Raw genomic sequence first — 15,647 nt, forward strand, 5'->3', positions numbered from 1 at the left:
CCCCGGCGGGGAGTGGCGGTGGCGGCGGTGGCGGCCCCGGCTCGCACCGCCCCGGCTCCTCCTTCTCCTCCGGGGTCCTCGGCGCCGGCCTCCGCCCCGCTCCGCCCCGATACAGCTTGGTTGAGGCCGGGGCATGGCGCCCGGCTTGCTCTGAGAGCAGCCGCCATGGAGGAGGAGGAGGAGGACCCGGAGCTGGAGAGGTGAGGGAGGGAGGGAGGGAGGGAGGAGGAGGGGGGGGGGGGGGCAGCGCCGAGATGGCGGCCGGGCTCCCCCGGGGGGGGGGGGGGGGTCCCCTCAGCCCGGGGCCCGGCGCTGCCGAGGCCTCGTCCCTGGTCTACTAAAAACTTAAACTTTTCACAAATTCCCGTCTTGCTGGGGTAACGTGGTTCATTTTGCGATCCGTACTGAATGTGGTGTCCCCAGGTAAACACTTTTGGGGTCAAAACCAAAAAGCGCATTTCTGCGCTTGAATGTTTGCTTGCAGCAGGCCTCGCGGGCTTTGGCTTTAGGATTAGACTTCAGGTGCTTATGTTACAGGTTTTGGGGGGTAATATTTCCATTATATCTGTTGTACAGGCTGCATTTTGTGTGCGTGTGCCGGCTGGTTTGTGGTGGAGCACGCTTCTGTAGCACTGAAGGGATAAGTAGAGGCTCGCTGAACTGCTCCCATGGTCCCGTCCCCTAACTTTTAAGAAAATATATCTGAGGGTGGTTAGACAAAGCCACTTGTTTCTACTTGTATCTAGCACGTATATTAAGATGGGATAAACGTGGCACCACTGGGGTAGTAAAAAGGATAGAAAGCACAAAGCTTTCTAAGAGGCCTTTAATTCTTGGTAAGCCACTTCGGCTCTCCGATAATCAGTTAAATTATTAAAGCTTCTTGCTATATATGCACGGATGCTATTTTTGTTAGTGCCATTCCCAACCTGCGCCTTTTTCATTCACAGCCTGTTGACTCTCTGCCATTTCTCCCTCGGTGCTGTCTGCCCCTGGCTGCTGTTGGCATCCTGGGGATTTGGGTGCTCAGGCAGCCCCCCGGGGTGCAGCAGGCTGCTCCAGAGTCCTCTGCTGCTGCTCTCCTTTCCAGGAACCAGATTTAAAGTTTTGTCCTGCCACGTAGCTTCAAGATGATTCAGGACTCGCCATTCCTTTTCCCTGGCAGTGTGGTAGGATATGAGGATGAAACTTCATGGCTTAGGGAGTGACACACAGTAGGGTTTAGCTGTCCTGTATCTTCAATCTGTGCTACTGTGCCGTAAGAGTTGAGGTGGCTCCATGCACACCATATAACCCATGTAGTGTACCAGATAACTATCACTTTCTGTCCTGGTTCTGCCTACCATCAGATAGTTCCTTTTTCATACCCTCAGCATTCACAACTCCTTTTTGCTACTAGCACCCTGACTTCAATTCATGCTACATGCGTTTAGATGTCGTGCTTGGGTACTTATTGCTCTAAAATGTTTCTCCAGGCAGTCTTCAATAGTCAGGAGCAGACCTTTCTTTATCCTGTGGCTGGCAGACATTACTGCATCTCCCTATGCAGAGTCTGTTTTGCCCATCACAATAATTACTGTGCGGTCTCCCTGTCCTTATCTCAACCCTCGACCCCTTTGCATCGTATTTTCTCCCAATTCCTCTTTGAGGAGGGGGAGTGAGAGAGCAGTTGTGGTGGAGCTCGGCCGCCCACCCGAGTAAAACCACCACACCATACTCTCGGGTCAGTAGCACAGCAGTGCTAGCTAGGTTTCATAATTTGTCGGCTTTTTATTTATTATTTTTATTTTATAAATTTCATAATTTATAATATGGCTTTAGTCTAAAAAAAAATGGCACTTCTGTAGCCACAGTGTTAACTTCGCTTTACTGTTTCAAAATGTTTTTCTTTGGAGTATTTTCAGTAGTCTGTATGTGGACTTCTTATTTAATCTATGGAGGGGAGTGGTGGAAGTGTAACTGTTTTTGTGCGTGCTTTTTTGGGTGTGAATTTTGTGTCTCAGCATTCCAAACAGTGATGTGCTAGGAGAAACCAGTTGTCCTACTTTTTTTTTTTTTTTTTTTTTTTGCGATCATCTAAGGAGAGGTGTTTTCATCCTACTTGCTCTATCCTGTCCTTACTGCCGGGTTTCCCTGCTATTATTGCATCTGACTCACGCTTGATCTTGTGTTTGGTGCATTCTTCACTTTAATAGGGGTGGTAGTCACTGCTGAAGGTGAATACTGACTTGGAAGTTACCATGAGACTGTTGCATGCTATGGATTTAAATACTCAAAAAACCTAAGGCCAAGTTGGATGGGGCTTTGGGCAACTTGGCCTAGTGGGAGGTGGCCCTGCCCATGGCAGGAGGTTGAAATGCGATGGTCTTTAAGGTCCTTTCCAACCCAAAACCATTCTGTGATTCTAAAAAACTGAAATATCACGAGTGTCTAAAATATTCTTATTTGCTACGTTTTCCTGAGTTATTTCCTCTCCTCCATCTCTCCTCCATGCATTGGAAGCATGAACTGGCATTTTTCCCGTAAACTTGCTGGTACATCAGTGAAGATCTCGAACATAAGGGTGAATTATTAGCTACCCAAAGAAAATTCTAGGGTGAACTGTTAATATATAATTAATGCTGTTGGTAAGATATATGATCCAGGAGGAAGGGAATTACAAATCATCTCCTAGGAACTGTTTACTTGGTTTCCCATGCAAGGATGTGTACTTGGTTTCCTATGCAATTTCTATTAAATATCCGCACTTTTTTATGTTTCCCTTCCTAAATTGTCTTTGCGCTCGGTGTCTCGTGTTTCTAGCACATCTCCTTTATATTCTCAGAGAAATTTTGTGTTTTACCATGTATCCACATTCTTCCATAATCAGTTTTATCTCATCAGCTATAAATATTTCGCAACCTTAAATATCATGCTTTATTAGAATTGCCTACCAAGCTTGCTTGGAGCATCATTTACTTAGAAATAAGCATTTTCTAAGGAGATACCGTACTAAATTCCAAGGAAAGCTATTGCTTGGTGTTGTAACGAGAAGCCTTTTGCTGAAAATTGATAGCCTAATATTTTGCAGCACAGATGTCCCAGTTACACTTCTTAACAAGTAGGCTTTGCCCCTTGGAGGAATTAAATGAGAGCTCTAACTATTCTTACCATTGGCTTTTAAAATCTAGGTGTCGGAATTGTGTTTGTCGTTCTTTCCCATCTTAATGGGAAAAAGTCGTCTGCAAGCTAAAATCGTAGTTTGAGCTGAGTGGTATCCTCACTGCTCGAGCTGTTGAGAAAATCAGCGCAGAAGTGTCCTGGAAATAGCACTTTGGGGACTGACAGCCAGAATATTTAAGAAGTGAGACTCCTGATCCACAAAAGACGTGAGCATTAACGTGCCTGCTATGGAGTGCCTTTCCTCTGAACACACGTTAAGAAGTTTGTGGCATATTTGTGCCTTCTTTATTCTTGCTTGCAGTATTCTGGCTTAAGCTTTTCTTTTGACATCCCTTTTCATCAAATTTCCTAGTAAGTGTGCAAAGATGGGACAAAGCAGCTCCTAGGAGTTGATTGCAAATAGCACTCCTCTATTTTAGGAGGCAATATCTTCAGACCTTTGTCTGATTGCGGGTCTTGATATTATTTGGATGTAACCAGCATGCCAACATCTGCTTCTATTGCGTGGTCAAATATATAGAAGTCAGCATAAAACCACGTTGAGAAAATAAGTTTTTTTTTAAGAAAACTGCTCATTTTTCCTGGGCTGGCAGCTAGGTGTCAGGACCAGGAGCCTCAGGAGGTAGGTTTTGGTGCTCAGGGGTTTGGGGGATGGTGCCTTCCTGCTCGTGACTGTGTGCATTTCAGTAGCTGATTGCATGCTATGAAGCAAGTCCTGTAGCTCTATTGCCATCCCAGTTCTCGCTGGGATTGGGATCTTTAATGAGATGATGGCATGGGCGGAGGTGCAGGGCTTGGTAGGTATGAGCTAAAAGCTCCTGGGCACACCCACGAAGGAGCTCAGAGGGACAAAGGCAGGTGGGGGAGCCCAGATAATGACCGGGGCTGATCCAGGCCCACCCTTGGACCATCAGCCCACCAGGGACACCTCTCCCCAGACCCTGAGGATCTCAGGGGCACCACAACAGGCAGGAACCCAGGGTAAGGACCAGGAATGACCAGCACCTCCGGGCCCCTCCCTGGGTGCTCAGCATCCCGCTGTCACACCCCTCAGGATGACTCAGTGCTGAGCCACCACCAGGAGGGACCTTGAGGTGCTGCTGCTGGAGGTGTGGGGCACCCCAGGAGATGCAGGGGAAGGAGCATTTGGAGATTGCACAACGCCCATTATGGGATGTTTAGGGGAGGAACCACAGGCAGGGAAAGGACTGGATGTAGGTGATTTGGGGAGGAGCAAAAGTGGGAAAACAGAAGTCAGGGGATGGAAAGGGCTGGGCACCTGCAAACAGGCTGCTGGTGGGGACGTGCTTGTCTGGCCGTGCCCCGTGCCTGCTCAGCACAGGTTGTCCTGTTTCTTGTTACATTCCTTTCAAATTTTTTCTTGTCTGGCCTCTATTTTGCATTTGTTCTTTCAGAAAAATGATAAAGTCCTGTCCCTGAACGAAGAAGGGAAAACAGATACGATTTTTGCCCAACATCAGAGCCTTTAACATTCTCCCATTCTTTGGGCCCAGGCACTTGTGATGCGAGTTGTTAGGGTTATGAAATGGGACTTCTGCCTGTAACCTTGGAATATGGAGGAAGAAATCTCATCCCACAGAAATGTAAATAATTCTTGGACCATACTAATGGAGATTAAAAAGAATTTATGTATGTATATATACATATCTTCATGCTACTGTGTTTTGTTTTTTAGCAGAGCCTGATTGCTCGGAAGGGATTGCCACGGCCAGTTTTAAGTGGTGCTTGCTCTCCTTGCCATGAAAGATGCCAGAATGATGACAGTGCTCTCAAATGTGCCCCTGCCCTTAATTTTCATTCCTGTTTTCCCTCCGCTTGGGTTTTTCTCATGTGAAAGTTGTGTGTTGTGTTCCCTTTGCTTATGTTGCTCTTCTTGGATCTGAATCAGGCGGCTGCAGGAATGTTTGAGTTGTAACCGAGCTGTACAAATGAAGACAGCGAGGAATGCTGAGTCCCAGGAGGCCTTTAAAAGCAAATGTGACCCCGTTTGCATAGCTTTTAAGATTTTGACTGACTTGTGCAGCGAATGTAAGTTCAGCCAGTGGAAATGCGTTGTTTCAGAGATTATCTGAGCAGTTTTTCCCCTTTGTCTGTGCAAGTCCAGAGGGCTTTGTACAGATGCAGTGATTAGTAGTAATGTTAAAAGACCATTATCAGGAAACAACTGCTGATAAGAAAGGAGGATTTGGGCTTGCTAAGGTGGATGCCAAGTCAGCCTGCTCTGTGATACAAACATGGCAAAAATAATGTCTCAAATAACTTAGGAATGATAAGCCATAAAGTTGTAGAACTGATGTCACCATATTAATTTATTCTGATGGTTCCCGTAAAGTTGAACTGTAGCTGTTTAAAATGTTTTCCTAGTGTTTTATGGCTCAAATCTTTTGGTTTATGATTTCGTTTATAAAATAGTGACAGATATAGCGGCTTTTAATCTGACTGCTTTACAGATCTCTTACAGCAGAATCAGAAAGTCTGGTAACCATGGTAGAAAAAGCTAGGTGGATTATTTTTTTTTCCTCCTCTTTCCTGCCTTTTGTCTGGTATTTCTGTTGGAAGGCTCAGGAGAAGTTTTCAAAAGGCTGTGTGCTCCTGCCGTGCCCACTGCTACCTGAACTAGTTTGTAAATTTTGGGTCTGGATAGTAAAATATTGCCTTGATTTCTCCAAGACCCGTGTAGGTAACATCTCCCACGTTCCAGTGACAGAGCCTGTGTTTCTGGCACTTGTTGGGGAATTGCTGTGCCACATATCCCACTGCCTGGGGAGGCAGCAGTACCTGGCTGGGTTGATAAAGCAGTACTTAGCATGCAGGTAACTCTTAACAAATGAAAGCTTACCTGTGCAAATGCTCAATTTTGTGAATGACTGGAGATGTAAAATGTCCTGGCATAGGGATGAATGCTTAAAAAAGGAATTGAAGTATCCCAAGCACAGCTGAGATCATAGTAATAACCTCAGAGACACTTCTGAAAGGAACCTTAAACCGATGTGCCATTAGATTAGAGAATGGAGAAATAATGATAACATTTTAGTGCATTTCTCTTCTGTTGTTTCTGTGGATGCTTTCTTTTTTCAAAGCCCTTCAAATGCAAACTATCAAAGAAGTTATGATCTGTGAGCATTTGCACATCTGCCTGGCATAGATTTCACTTCTGGCTGGAATGGTTTCCCCCTGAAACCAAGGGATATATACACAGAATATTCTCGTGTTAAGACCATTAACTGGAGAGGGTTAGATCTTGACTGACAGATGTAAGCTGCTGGGTAACAGCATAAAGTTTTCTCATTAGCTACTGACAGAAATTCTGTACTGTTCGTGTTCATGCCCTGCTACACAAGTGTAGTGACTGCAATTAAAGCTAAGACCTCTGGTGTTTTCTGTGCAGATGTAGAAATGGTAATAAATGACTGCTGGTTGTTTAGAGCCCAGCATTATCTCCTTAGGTCTTCACGTGGCCCTGCTATGTAAACTGCTTGCTTTTCTTCTGCTCCTTCCATTAAATGATGAGCCTTGGCTTCTCTAGTCTCAATGTTGGCTTGACACCAGGATCAATACTCAGTTGTTGTTTTTTGTAATCTTGTGGCACAGCAGCAAAACCCTGCTATGCTAATAACACCGTGACACGATGGGATGCGACTTCCTTCAGGTTGAAAGCTGTTACCTGCTACCTTTCTGCATTATCAAGATGCTGGCAGTCCTGCTCACGGAGCCTGAACACCAGTAGCCCTCGTGGCACATCACAGCTGGGAGAGCAAAGCGACGCGTGCCCCCCTCCGTCACCCCCTGCTTTCCATTCCCCGAGCCTTCAATCTTACCCATGTCAGTGTTAACGCTGAGCTTTGTGTCCTGGGTTTAGAGCCAGGTGCAGAGCTTCCCTTTTCTGTCTTGCAATTCCTGTTGCTTGACGTGTATAGTTGCTTACAGTTAACTAACCTAATTGTCAGCTTCCGCGTTCAATTCCTATAATAAATAGCTCCCATTATCTGCTTATTGGTTTTCCCATTAACTTCAACCACATATTGTAGAGGAGTTATTAAAGTTTTACTTGAGATTGAAATTAATGTCTAAAGAGAACTGAAAGACCAACATGGTAGGAATTATCTACAATTTGCATAATTCACTCTCTGACTTTTTAAGTGAACACAGTTATTTAATTGCTTTCATGTGAGTGTGGCTGTTTTTGTTTTTGTTTTTTATAGAAGATCCTGGTAATGTAGTCATTTTGAACGACAGTGCTTCGTAACCACAGAGATGAGCTCCTTTCTTCCCCTGTTAAACCAAAGCTAGGGCAGTTTAACTACTGGTGGATGCAGTGGTAGAAGTTCTGTCAACTGACTGCTTGGTAGTTTGCTACTGTTGTTGGGCTGTGCTCAGAATAGATCTGCTGTGGTTGAAGGACTTTAGGAAGAACCTAAATGATAGCAAGGGAGAGCATTCCCCAAAAGCACAGGGATTGTGCTTTTCAGTGTAGTGTACCAGTGTTGCACACTTTATTTCTACTCTCCAATGAAAATTAGTATCACAATTGTATTTGCAACGTTTCCTCTTTATTCCCTGTAATGAATTAAGCAATTGGTTCTCCACGTTATTTATTTAAGTGTGTAAAGTGGCAAGTTCTTGTTTTCCTCAAGTGCTAACTTTTTTCCTCTTCTCATGTTTAGGAAGGCTGTGGAAGAGTTGCTTAAAGAAGCAAAACGTGGGAGAACCAGAGCTGAAACAATGGGAGCGATGGGTTGGTAAGTTGTGCCAAGAGGAAATGAATTCTACGACCAATGCCAAAGTAAATTTCTGTCACCCATTTAATGGGTGACAGAAGTCTTTGCATTTTAACTTGCGTTGTGTTTAAATAATTTGTCTTCATCCAGGTATTAATTTGTCTGGGCAAAAATTTAACTCCAGATAAGAAAGAAGTTGAAGAGAATTCTGCCTGCATAAAATTGCTTGACCAAATGTGTAGAAGGCAAAGCAATTGGAGAACTAACATGCTGAGTAGAGTCGTTCATCTCACAATTATGTATATGACTGATAAGAAGCATCCCAAAACCAAGGATGTTCACACAAGTAGTGCACCAATTCATTCTGTTAAACTCATTTGTAGATAAGGTCTGGCTTCTTTCACCAGCAGTATTACAAGATAAGCCTGTGCTCTTTATGAAGTTCTCAGCTGATTTCTCAGTTATGTTTGTTTTAGTAGCTCTGAAGAGATGAAATTGGTGTCTTGCTCTAAAAAGTTAATCTTTTATATTTTTTAAGCAAGACTTGAGGGGTCTTTTTGTGTATATTTTACCCAGTATTTCTGCTAGGGATACAATTTATACCCTTTATGTGAAAATAATTAAATTGGTTTAATCTCCTAGAGTGCTTACAGCTGTACTGATGCAGCAGGCTTTTTCTCTGCAAGCCTTGCAAAATGGCCAGGTAAACCAATGCAGATAATCAGCATCATGAAGTGTTGTGTGTGTTCTGTTACTGAGCACTTGCAAGGTAATTCCAGGTGTGGAAACCAAAAATTTCTGCTGGAAGATACCCAGGTGTCCCTGTGCAACTTCTCTGCCACTTGTGCAGTCTGCAATACTTTCCAGGAGCACGTATGGGTTTCTGCTCCCAGCTATTTTTTATTCCCTGTCTGTGCAGGAGCAGTGGTCCCACTCAGCTGGCTGTGATGGGATAAAGATGTAGAAGAAGAGATGGTCGAGAAGGCTTCAGGAAGAGAAAGGTGGTTGACATGGGGATTTGGAAAAGTGATATTATGAACTGAGACTGTTGAAGTAAGGATCCTTTTAACTGCAGAGGAACATGAGAATAGCTGTACTGGCTCAAAGGTGGGATCCATCCAACTCTGTCTCTGTCAGGGGGCAATAGCCAAGGAAGTGGAGTCAGAAGAGTACAAGGAAATAACCTTACTTACTCAAACTACAAGTACAGAATCATAGAATGGTTTGGATTGGAAGGGATCTGGAAGACTGTCTAGTTCCAACCCCCTGCCATGGGCAGGGACACCTCCCACCACACCAGGTTGCCCAAAGCCCCATCCAGCCTGGCCTTGAGCACCTCCAGGGATGGGGCATCCACAGCTTCTCTGGGCAACATAGATTCCAACCTCTCAGAGCAGGGTGAAGGTAAAAGGTGAAGGTTACACTTCTGTGGGTGTAAGCAGAAGGTAAGGGATCCCCAGCCATTTACTACAGCTCCTTCTTCTGTGTGACTTCTGTGGTGCCGTGACAATTTATGGCTGAAATTTTGCCACCAAAGATCATCACCTACTTGACTAAAGCACGGTTTTAACAGGTAAAACTGAAAGCCTCCGTTGCTTGCCAAACTCAGAATGCTTACAGGTGTGTTTCATGAGGACTTGTGGGATCTCCTCAACCCTTTGTCAGAGGAGGGCTGGGGAGGAGAGATGCATAAACCCTGGAAAAGTACTATAAGGCCATCAATCCTGTATTGGCTTTAGGTAGAGAAAGTAACTTGACCTGTGAAAAGTGATTTGTTTTGACATCTTTCTTTGGATCTTTCTTTGGGTGAGGAGAGGCAGAGGCTGCTACTGCTCATACTTCGCAGATTCCAGTTTGTGTTGCTCTCCAGCAGTAGTTGATGCTGCAAAATATGTCTGGAGTCAGTGGTATTTGACAGGAATTAGTTAATAAAGGGAGGTGTGTGGGAAGGCGTCATTCACAGGGAGCTATATTGTGCGTGCCGTAACAAAGAGTGGAGTCTCCTGGTGGGTGTTGATGGCAGCAAAACCTTCTCCAGCAAACCTCTGAACGCTGTTCTGGGACTGCTTTCAGGTTCATGCCACTGCTCCGTTGTTTTCCAGCGTGATTAATTCTCCATAGCCCGAGTGCACAGCTTGAAGAAGTTCCCCACGCATCCCTGCCTAGCTTTTTGCAGTCCTGTCTCATGGGATGGATAGTCAGCTGCTCTTTGGGCTTGTACTGCAAACACAAACATCGCAGGGCTGACAGTCATGTACCAGGTGGTCATCCTTCAGCCCATGGTCTCCAACACAGAGATTCAGACTTGAAATACAGAACAGTGTTGGTAGTATTTATTTTTTTCCAGTTTGGCAATGTTTTTGCCACTGTCACATTATCTTACAAGCTTGCTGTGGACGGCACGGGTAGATGCTGCGACCAGGTAGCAAGTGAGCTAGGGCTGAACTGAACATAGTCTTTTCTGCTTTACTTTAAAAGCTTACCCAAAATAAGCTATGGAAAACAGCATATTTTAGGACAGTTTGTTCAGCTCTGCGTTGTCAGAGCAGATGAAGTTGCAAACAACAGATAAATGTTAGAAGCATTAAATTACTCGTAGTCCTATTTCTTTCAAAGCACTCCTAAAATTGCTCTCATGCCTGTAGATGGTTTTTTGTTCAATACCGAACCTGCTGGTCAGAAGCACTGCAGAATGTGAAATGAGGAGGGTGAGGCAGAAAGCCTTGAGAGCATGGGAGCTGCGATACGCTGTGTTGTGTCTCATCTTTGCATGGATGTTGCATCGCTAGGCAGGCACTGCAGTGTGATTCCGCTTCATCTTTTTCCTGTGGATGTCAGGAGCAGGAGGAAGGAGGTACAGAGACTGCAAAGTGAGTATGGTAAAGCAGAGTGATCACAGCACAGGTTTCCATGCATTGCTGTGCCAGCCGCTCACTTGGCAAAACAACCTGTAGCTGCTTTTTGTGCCTTCACCCGTTATTCTGCTAAATACCCTGTTTTCCGTGGCAGTTTGGAAGTGCTGGAAATGTACTTGTAAGTAGTAAACCATTTCCTGGAAAGATCTGATATGCTCTGCGTGCCGAGGCTGACAGTGCCAGCCCTGTGTGACATGCTCAAAGACTGTGGTTCGTGGTTCTGTTCGCCAGTGTCTTCACAGTGTCAGCGAGTTCTTCTGATAAAAAGCCTTAATGTGCACTGCTGTGCTGAAATACAGTGCCAAACCTGGTGGCAGGCATTGCTGGAGAGTAAAAGGGTTGATATTTTAAGTCCACTTCTGTGCAACACAAGGGGGATTAAGCGTTGATTTGTGTGTGCAAGAATGGTTTCTAGTTATTTTTCTTGCTCAAATTGGTGAGTTGGCATTTCATTGTTAGACAGCAGAGGAACTTTGGGGTGGGGGTGGGGGGCTGTGTTTGGAGGAGGAAGGGGTTCTACGTGAAAAAATAGCTTTTTAGATTGTCCAAACATGCAAAACAAAGCGAACTATTACACTGAATGAAAAGGTTACTCCAAAACTGGAGTCAGTTTTCTAAACTAGATTGCTTCAGAGCTGCAGGTAGGCTGCTTTCTTTGGCCGTGCCTGCAGTTCTGCTTCAGGCACACTTGATTTGGAAACGGTAATGCTCTCCTAACATGTCTTCTGAAAACAAACAAGGCATTTGCACTCTGTCGTGTGGAACTGTTCACTGGTTTGCGGATTGTGATCCACCTTGCAGACTGAGCTTTTTTTGCAGTTTTTCAGAATTCACATCGAGGGCACAGCTGTTGGTGAACAATCTCAGGATCCATCTCAGGATCAGACCTACAGCAAGCCAAAGGCTTGCCTTCAGGGAAGTGAGCTATAGAAGTATCCTAAGTTTTTCTCGCCACTGGAAATGCTGAAAAAGGCATCAATGAATTAATAATACAGTTTGCTTTGAATCCTCACAGCTCCAGATATGCCACATACACATGAAAACATTATGAATTTGTGCGTGTGCACGTGTAATGTAGCGGGTATGCCATACATCTCATTTCCCTTCAAGACTGAAAGGCAGAATTTGCTTTGCTGAAGTCCGAAGTCAATAAAACCAAGGACTGACGTTTCTCTTCGGTGCCGTGACTTATTGCTGCTCCCTGAAAACCCGGGGGCTCGCTTTTATTGCTGTGTGATAGTGAATTAATGACGTCTCTTAGCTGACTCTGAAGCCCTGCATTTCTCATCAGTTTTCATTCTCAGTATAGCTCAGGCACCACTTGTAGTGCCAAAAAGAAATAAATACTTCAGCAAGGTGTATTTATTTAGGGCAGATTGTCTCATTCTGGTGCTATATATATAAGTGCTTAATCAATACATTAGCTTTTAAGAAAAAGCAAGAGGAAGAATACGAACATAAAATAGTTTGTACCTGGATCCATCCTAGGGAAAGTTGGGCTCCTTGCTTGGAAGTGTTGAGGTACAACAGCGTAATGCTGGCCTATGACATACAGAGGACTTAAATGGTGGCTGTTTTGTGTTGTCTCGAGTGCAGCCTGTGCCATGGCATTTTCATTGCCACGTTCATAGCTGGTGTAGCTTGAAATGGAAACCCTATTCTACTGACAAATGTTAGCTGTGCACTTTCACTCAGAAATAGAGCTAATGCATGAGTGCCTCCCTAGTTTACAAAAAAACATCTGTACAGAACATCTACTTTTTTAAATTTGATTTTTTTTTAACCTGGGTTTGAGTAAAACACTGTAGATTTATATGCAGGAAGTTTACAAACAGTAATTATGCTATAGAAATATCAAGAAATACATAGCAGAAATAAAACAGTGTGTCTGCTTAGTGTATGTTTCTAAAATGACTAACTTCTTGGAGGATTTATAACAAGAACAATTATCACTAATGCTTAATAAGTAGATCTGAAGTAAATTCCATGTACAGTTCAATGTCATGAAGTATGCTATTTTCTTCTTTTTCTGCTTAGTCTGGTTATTCAGAGGTACTGTGATTTCCAACATCTCTGCTTTTTTTGAGCAATCCCTTAGGTCCTATACTAGCAGGCAAACTCACAGTAGCTCCCACAATAAACGAAGTTTTCGGAATGATTTTGGCTTCCTGAAGGAATGTATTCAAACTTCTGTTATTTTCATTCCATTCCCTAAGAGATGATAAATTGGGAGTAACTAGTACAACTGGTAACAACAGGATAAATGTAACACGCTGTAATTGTTTACTAAGAGGAGCTGATAAATTACATGCAAAAGCATTAAGCTGCAAGAGGGGAAAGTCAGAAACAACAAAAAAGTTTAATCAAGTATCCTTTCTATTAAAGAAAAAGGGTTTTATTTGGTGGTTGCTAAACATAGGTTAAAATTGGTATGCCTCCTTTGATTTATTACTACAGTTGTTTGGGTTCTTCATGCAAGTGTATCCTTTACTTTATGAGTATCTCAGTTCATTAAATAATCTATTATGGTCAGCACTGTGGTCATGTTCACCATTCTCATATGACTCAGAATGTGTTATTAAATATTTGATTCCTGAATAGCAAAGTTAAGCACCGACAAACTTAAAATATATCGTCACTTTACACAGAGTGAGTTAACCATGAGTCTCGCCTTATCTGCTTCTCCCTGCACACTGCCTTGTGAAAATCACGTGAACTTTCACTCCGTTAAAGTAAAATAATTTTTATCCTATAAGGAGTAAGATAAAAGGAGAATGAAGACAACCTTGAGCATATCTTTCTGTACTGAGAGTTTACACTAGGTGGCATGCAAGGAAAGCCAAAAACACAAAACTGTCTTAAAATTATTGAAGTTAAACTCTCACATTTCTTTCAGGATGTTTTTATCCCATATTTTGATTACTCTTAAATGTCTTTACAGGTTGAAATGTCCTCTTGCTGGTGCAAATAAAAGATTTCTTATTAATACCATCAAAAACACGTTACCATCTCAAAAAGAACAAGACCAAGAACGTGAGCAAAGGGAAGTCAGTAAGGAGCCGGAGCCAAACAAAAGCAGGAAAGAAGAAAAACCAAAGAAACGCAGAATTCATCCATACACACCCAGCTTTCAGTCCAGAAGGAGAGTCAGCTACTCTCCTCCTAGGCACCGAAACAGGAACCAGCACACAAAGGATAAGTATGAAAAGCGATCTAGCAAACGATGAGGAGAGATGGGTATGTGCTGTTACTAGCCAAGAAATGTCATTAGACATCAGACTGCAGGGACGTTAGTTTTTTTCCAGAAAGAGATGCTGTTCAGAATTGATTTTTGAACCGAGTTGCTTGTGTGAGAAGTAGCTAGAGGTAGTTTTATAAAACGTTTCTTCGGGACCTTTAAGAGAAGAGCAAAGTGCAGCATAAATCTTTCAGTTGTCTGAGAACAGGCATTCCCTTCCCGTTGCTCCTTTCCTCACTCCCCTTCTGACTAAGCTTAGGGTCTTGGTAATGGAGCGTGATACGTGCGTCACTGTCCAATACAACTTCTTTAGTCATGTCACCCTTTTGGAAATAAATTTAACTTAATCAGAAGTCTATTTATTGTGTAAAGTTGGCAGAACTTATTTTTGCTGCTTAACCAATGAAGAAGTTTTGCTTGTTTGGGTTAGTTTAGTTTTACAGGATCTGGAAGAAGGGAAGACTGGTCAATGCACATCTATTTTGTATAGCATGTAAGAGTTTGGTTTCTTTAGTATAAAAAGAACAAATTTAAAATGGGCTATGCTGGTTTTACTTTTCAGGAGGAGCTACCAGGAAATACCAACTTTGCGTGTAGTATATTCACAATTTTGTCACAGATAACATTAAACGTTACCCCTAAGAAGCCATAACTGCAATAATTGTCTCTGTTTAGACTTCCCTCTGTAAGGAACTAGTTTGAACAGTCTGTTGTCATGGTGCTTTCAAAACAATCCTTGAAGACAATTATCATGTTTTTGTCCACTGCTATGAAGTTTCCAAGTAAACGTGTAATACTAGAAATGCAGCGGAGATACTTAAACACAATCAAATGCTCACTTCCCAAACCTATGTGATGATTTTGTAGCGGTACACTTCTTAAACGTGTGACCTTGAGCACATATAATCCACATCAGCATATTCTCTCCTTTTTTTTTCTGTTTATGTTATGATAGCAAACTTCTGTGTGAAATATTTTGTATTTCGGTGTTCTCAGAAGTGACTGTTTTGAATGTAGGTTTCAGTTTTTATGTGTGTTGACAATAAAATCCGAAATGTTCATTAAAAGTGTTTTGTGGTTTTTGTTTCTGTTTTGCTTTTAATGGGTTTCTTATCTGAATCGTGTCTCTGTCGTCTAACAGAAAAGGAGCACTTCATGGTCCTTCAATGCTGTGTCAGGGCAAGAGTGCCACCTATAGGCACAGCTCTACCTCGTCTTGCTATACTTACCTGTCGTCTCTCATGGGAAGATCGTGTGAGCTAGGAGATGGGGAGACCAAAGTGGAGATTGCTGTGACTGAATTTTGATCTAGCAGCGGAGAATTACTCTTCTGAATAATGGGGAGGTAGTTAAACTGGTGGTGAGGCCAGCAGTGGCTGCCAGGCTCATTATCCAGGGAAGTGGGATACTTCCACATTTCCACTGAAGAGCAAAGCTATTTTTCTCTATTTCCCTGCAGGAACTATAGCACTATATTAGAAGTCCCACCCTCTCAGAAATTTTCCAATGATTTAAGTGGGACCAAAGAAGAAGTAGCATCTTCGGAAAATTTAGGGCTATCTTTGATTTAAATAAACAGGTGTCATTTGTAGT

At 43.1% G+C, this 15,647-nt stretch overlaps 1 protein-coding gene across 3 annotated transcripts; it reads left to right on the forward strand.

Moving 5' to 3' along the window:
- Window positions 1-8: 8 nt before the first annotated feature.
- On the forward strand, window positions 9-15,121 carry POLR1D (RNA polymerase I and III subunit D). Of its 3 annotated transcripts, none has more exons than XM_084539375.1 (4): window positions 77-200; window positions 951-1,214; window positions 7,848-7,922; window positions 13,758-15,121. In XM_084539375.1, the coding sequence occupies exons 2-4, from the start codon at window positions 1,177-1,179 to the stop codon at window positions 14,041-14,043; spliced, it is 399 nt and encodes a 132-aa protein (XP_084395501.1). In that variant the 5' UTR covers window positions 77-200; window positions 951-1,176; the 3' UTR covers window positions 14,044-15,121. The 3 variants fall into 3 exon arrangements, with proteins under 3 accessions (XP_084395503.1, XP_084395501.1, XP_084395502.1); XM_084539376.1 differs by lacking the exon at window positions 77-200 and adding an exon at window positions 323-423; XM_084539377.1 differs by lacking the exon at window positions 951-1,214 and having other exon boundaries at window positions 9-200.
- Window positions 15,122-15,647: the final 526 nt, after the last annotated feature.

The sequence above is a fragment of the Aythya ferina genome, assembly GCF_964211825.1.
Source record: "Aythya ferina genome assembly, chromosome: 1".
Lineage (NCBI taxonomy): Eukaryota > Metazoa > Chordata > Aves > Anseriformes > Anatidae > Aythya > Aythya ferina.

Coding starts and splice junctions, on each gene's coding strand:
- POLR1D (XM_084539375.1), top strand. CDS start 1,177: ATGAGGATGAAACTTCATGGCTTAGGGAGTGACACACA. Junction 1,215..7,847: donor GGCTTAGGGAGTGACACACA/GTAGGGTTTAGC, acceptor TCTCATGTTTAG/GAAGGCTGTGGAAGAGTTGC. Junction 7,923..13,757: donor ACAATGGGAGCGATGGGTTG/GTAAGTTGTGCC, acceptor ATGTCTTTACAG/GTTGAAATGTCCTCTTGCTG.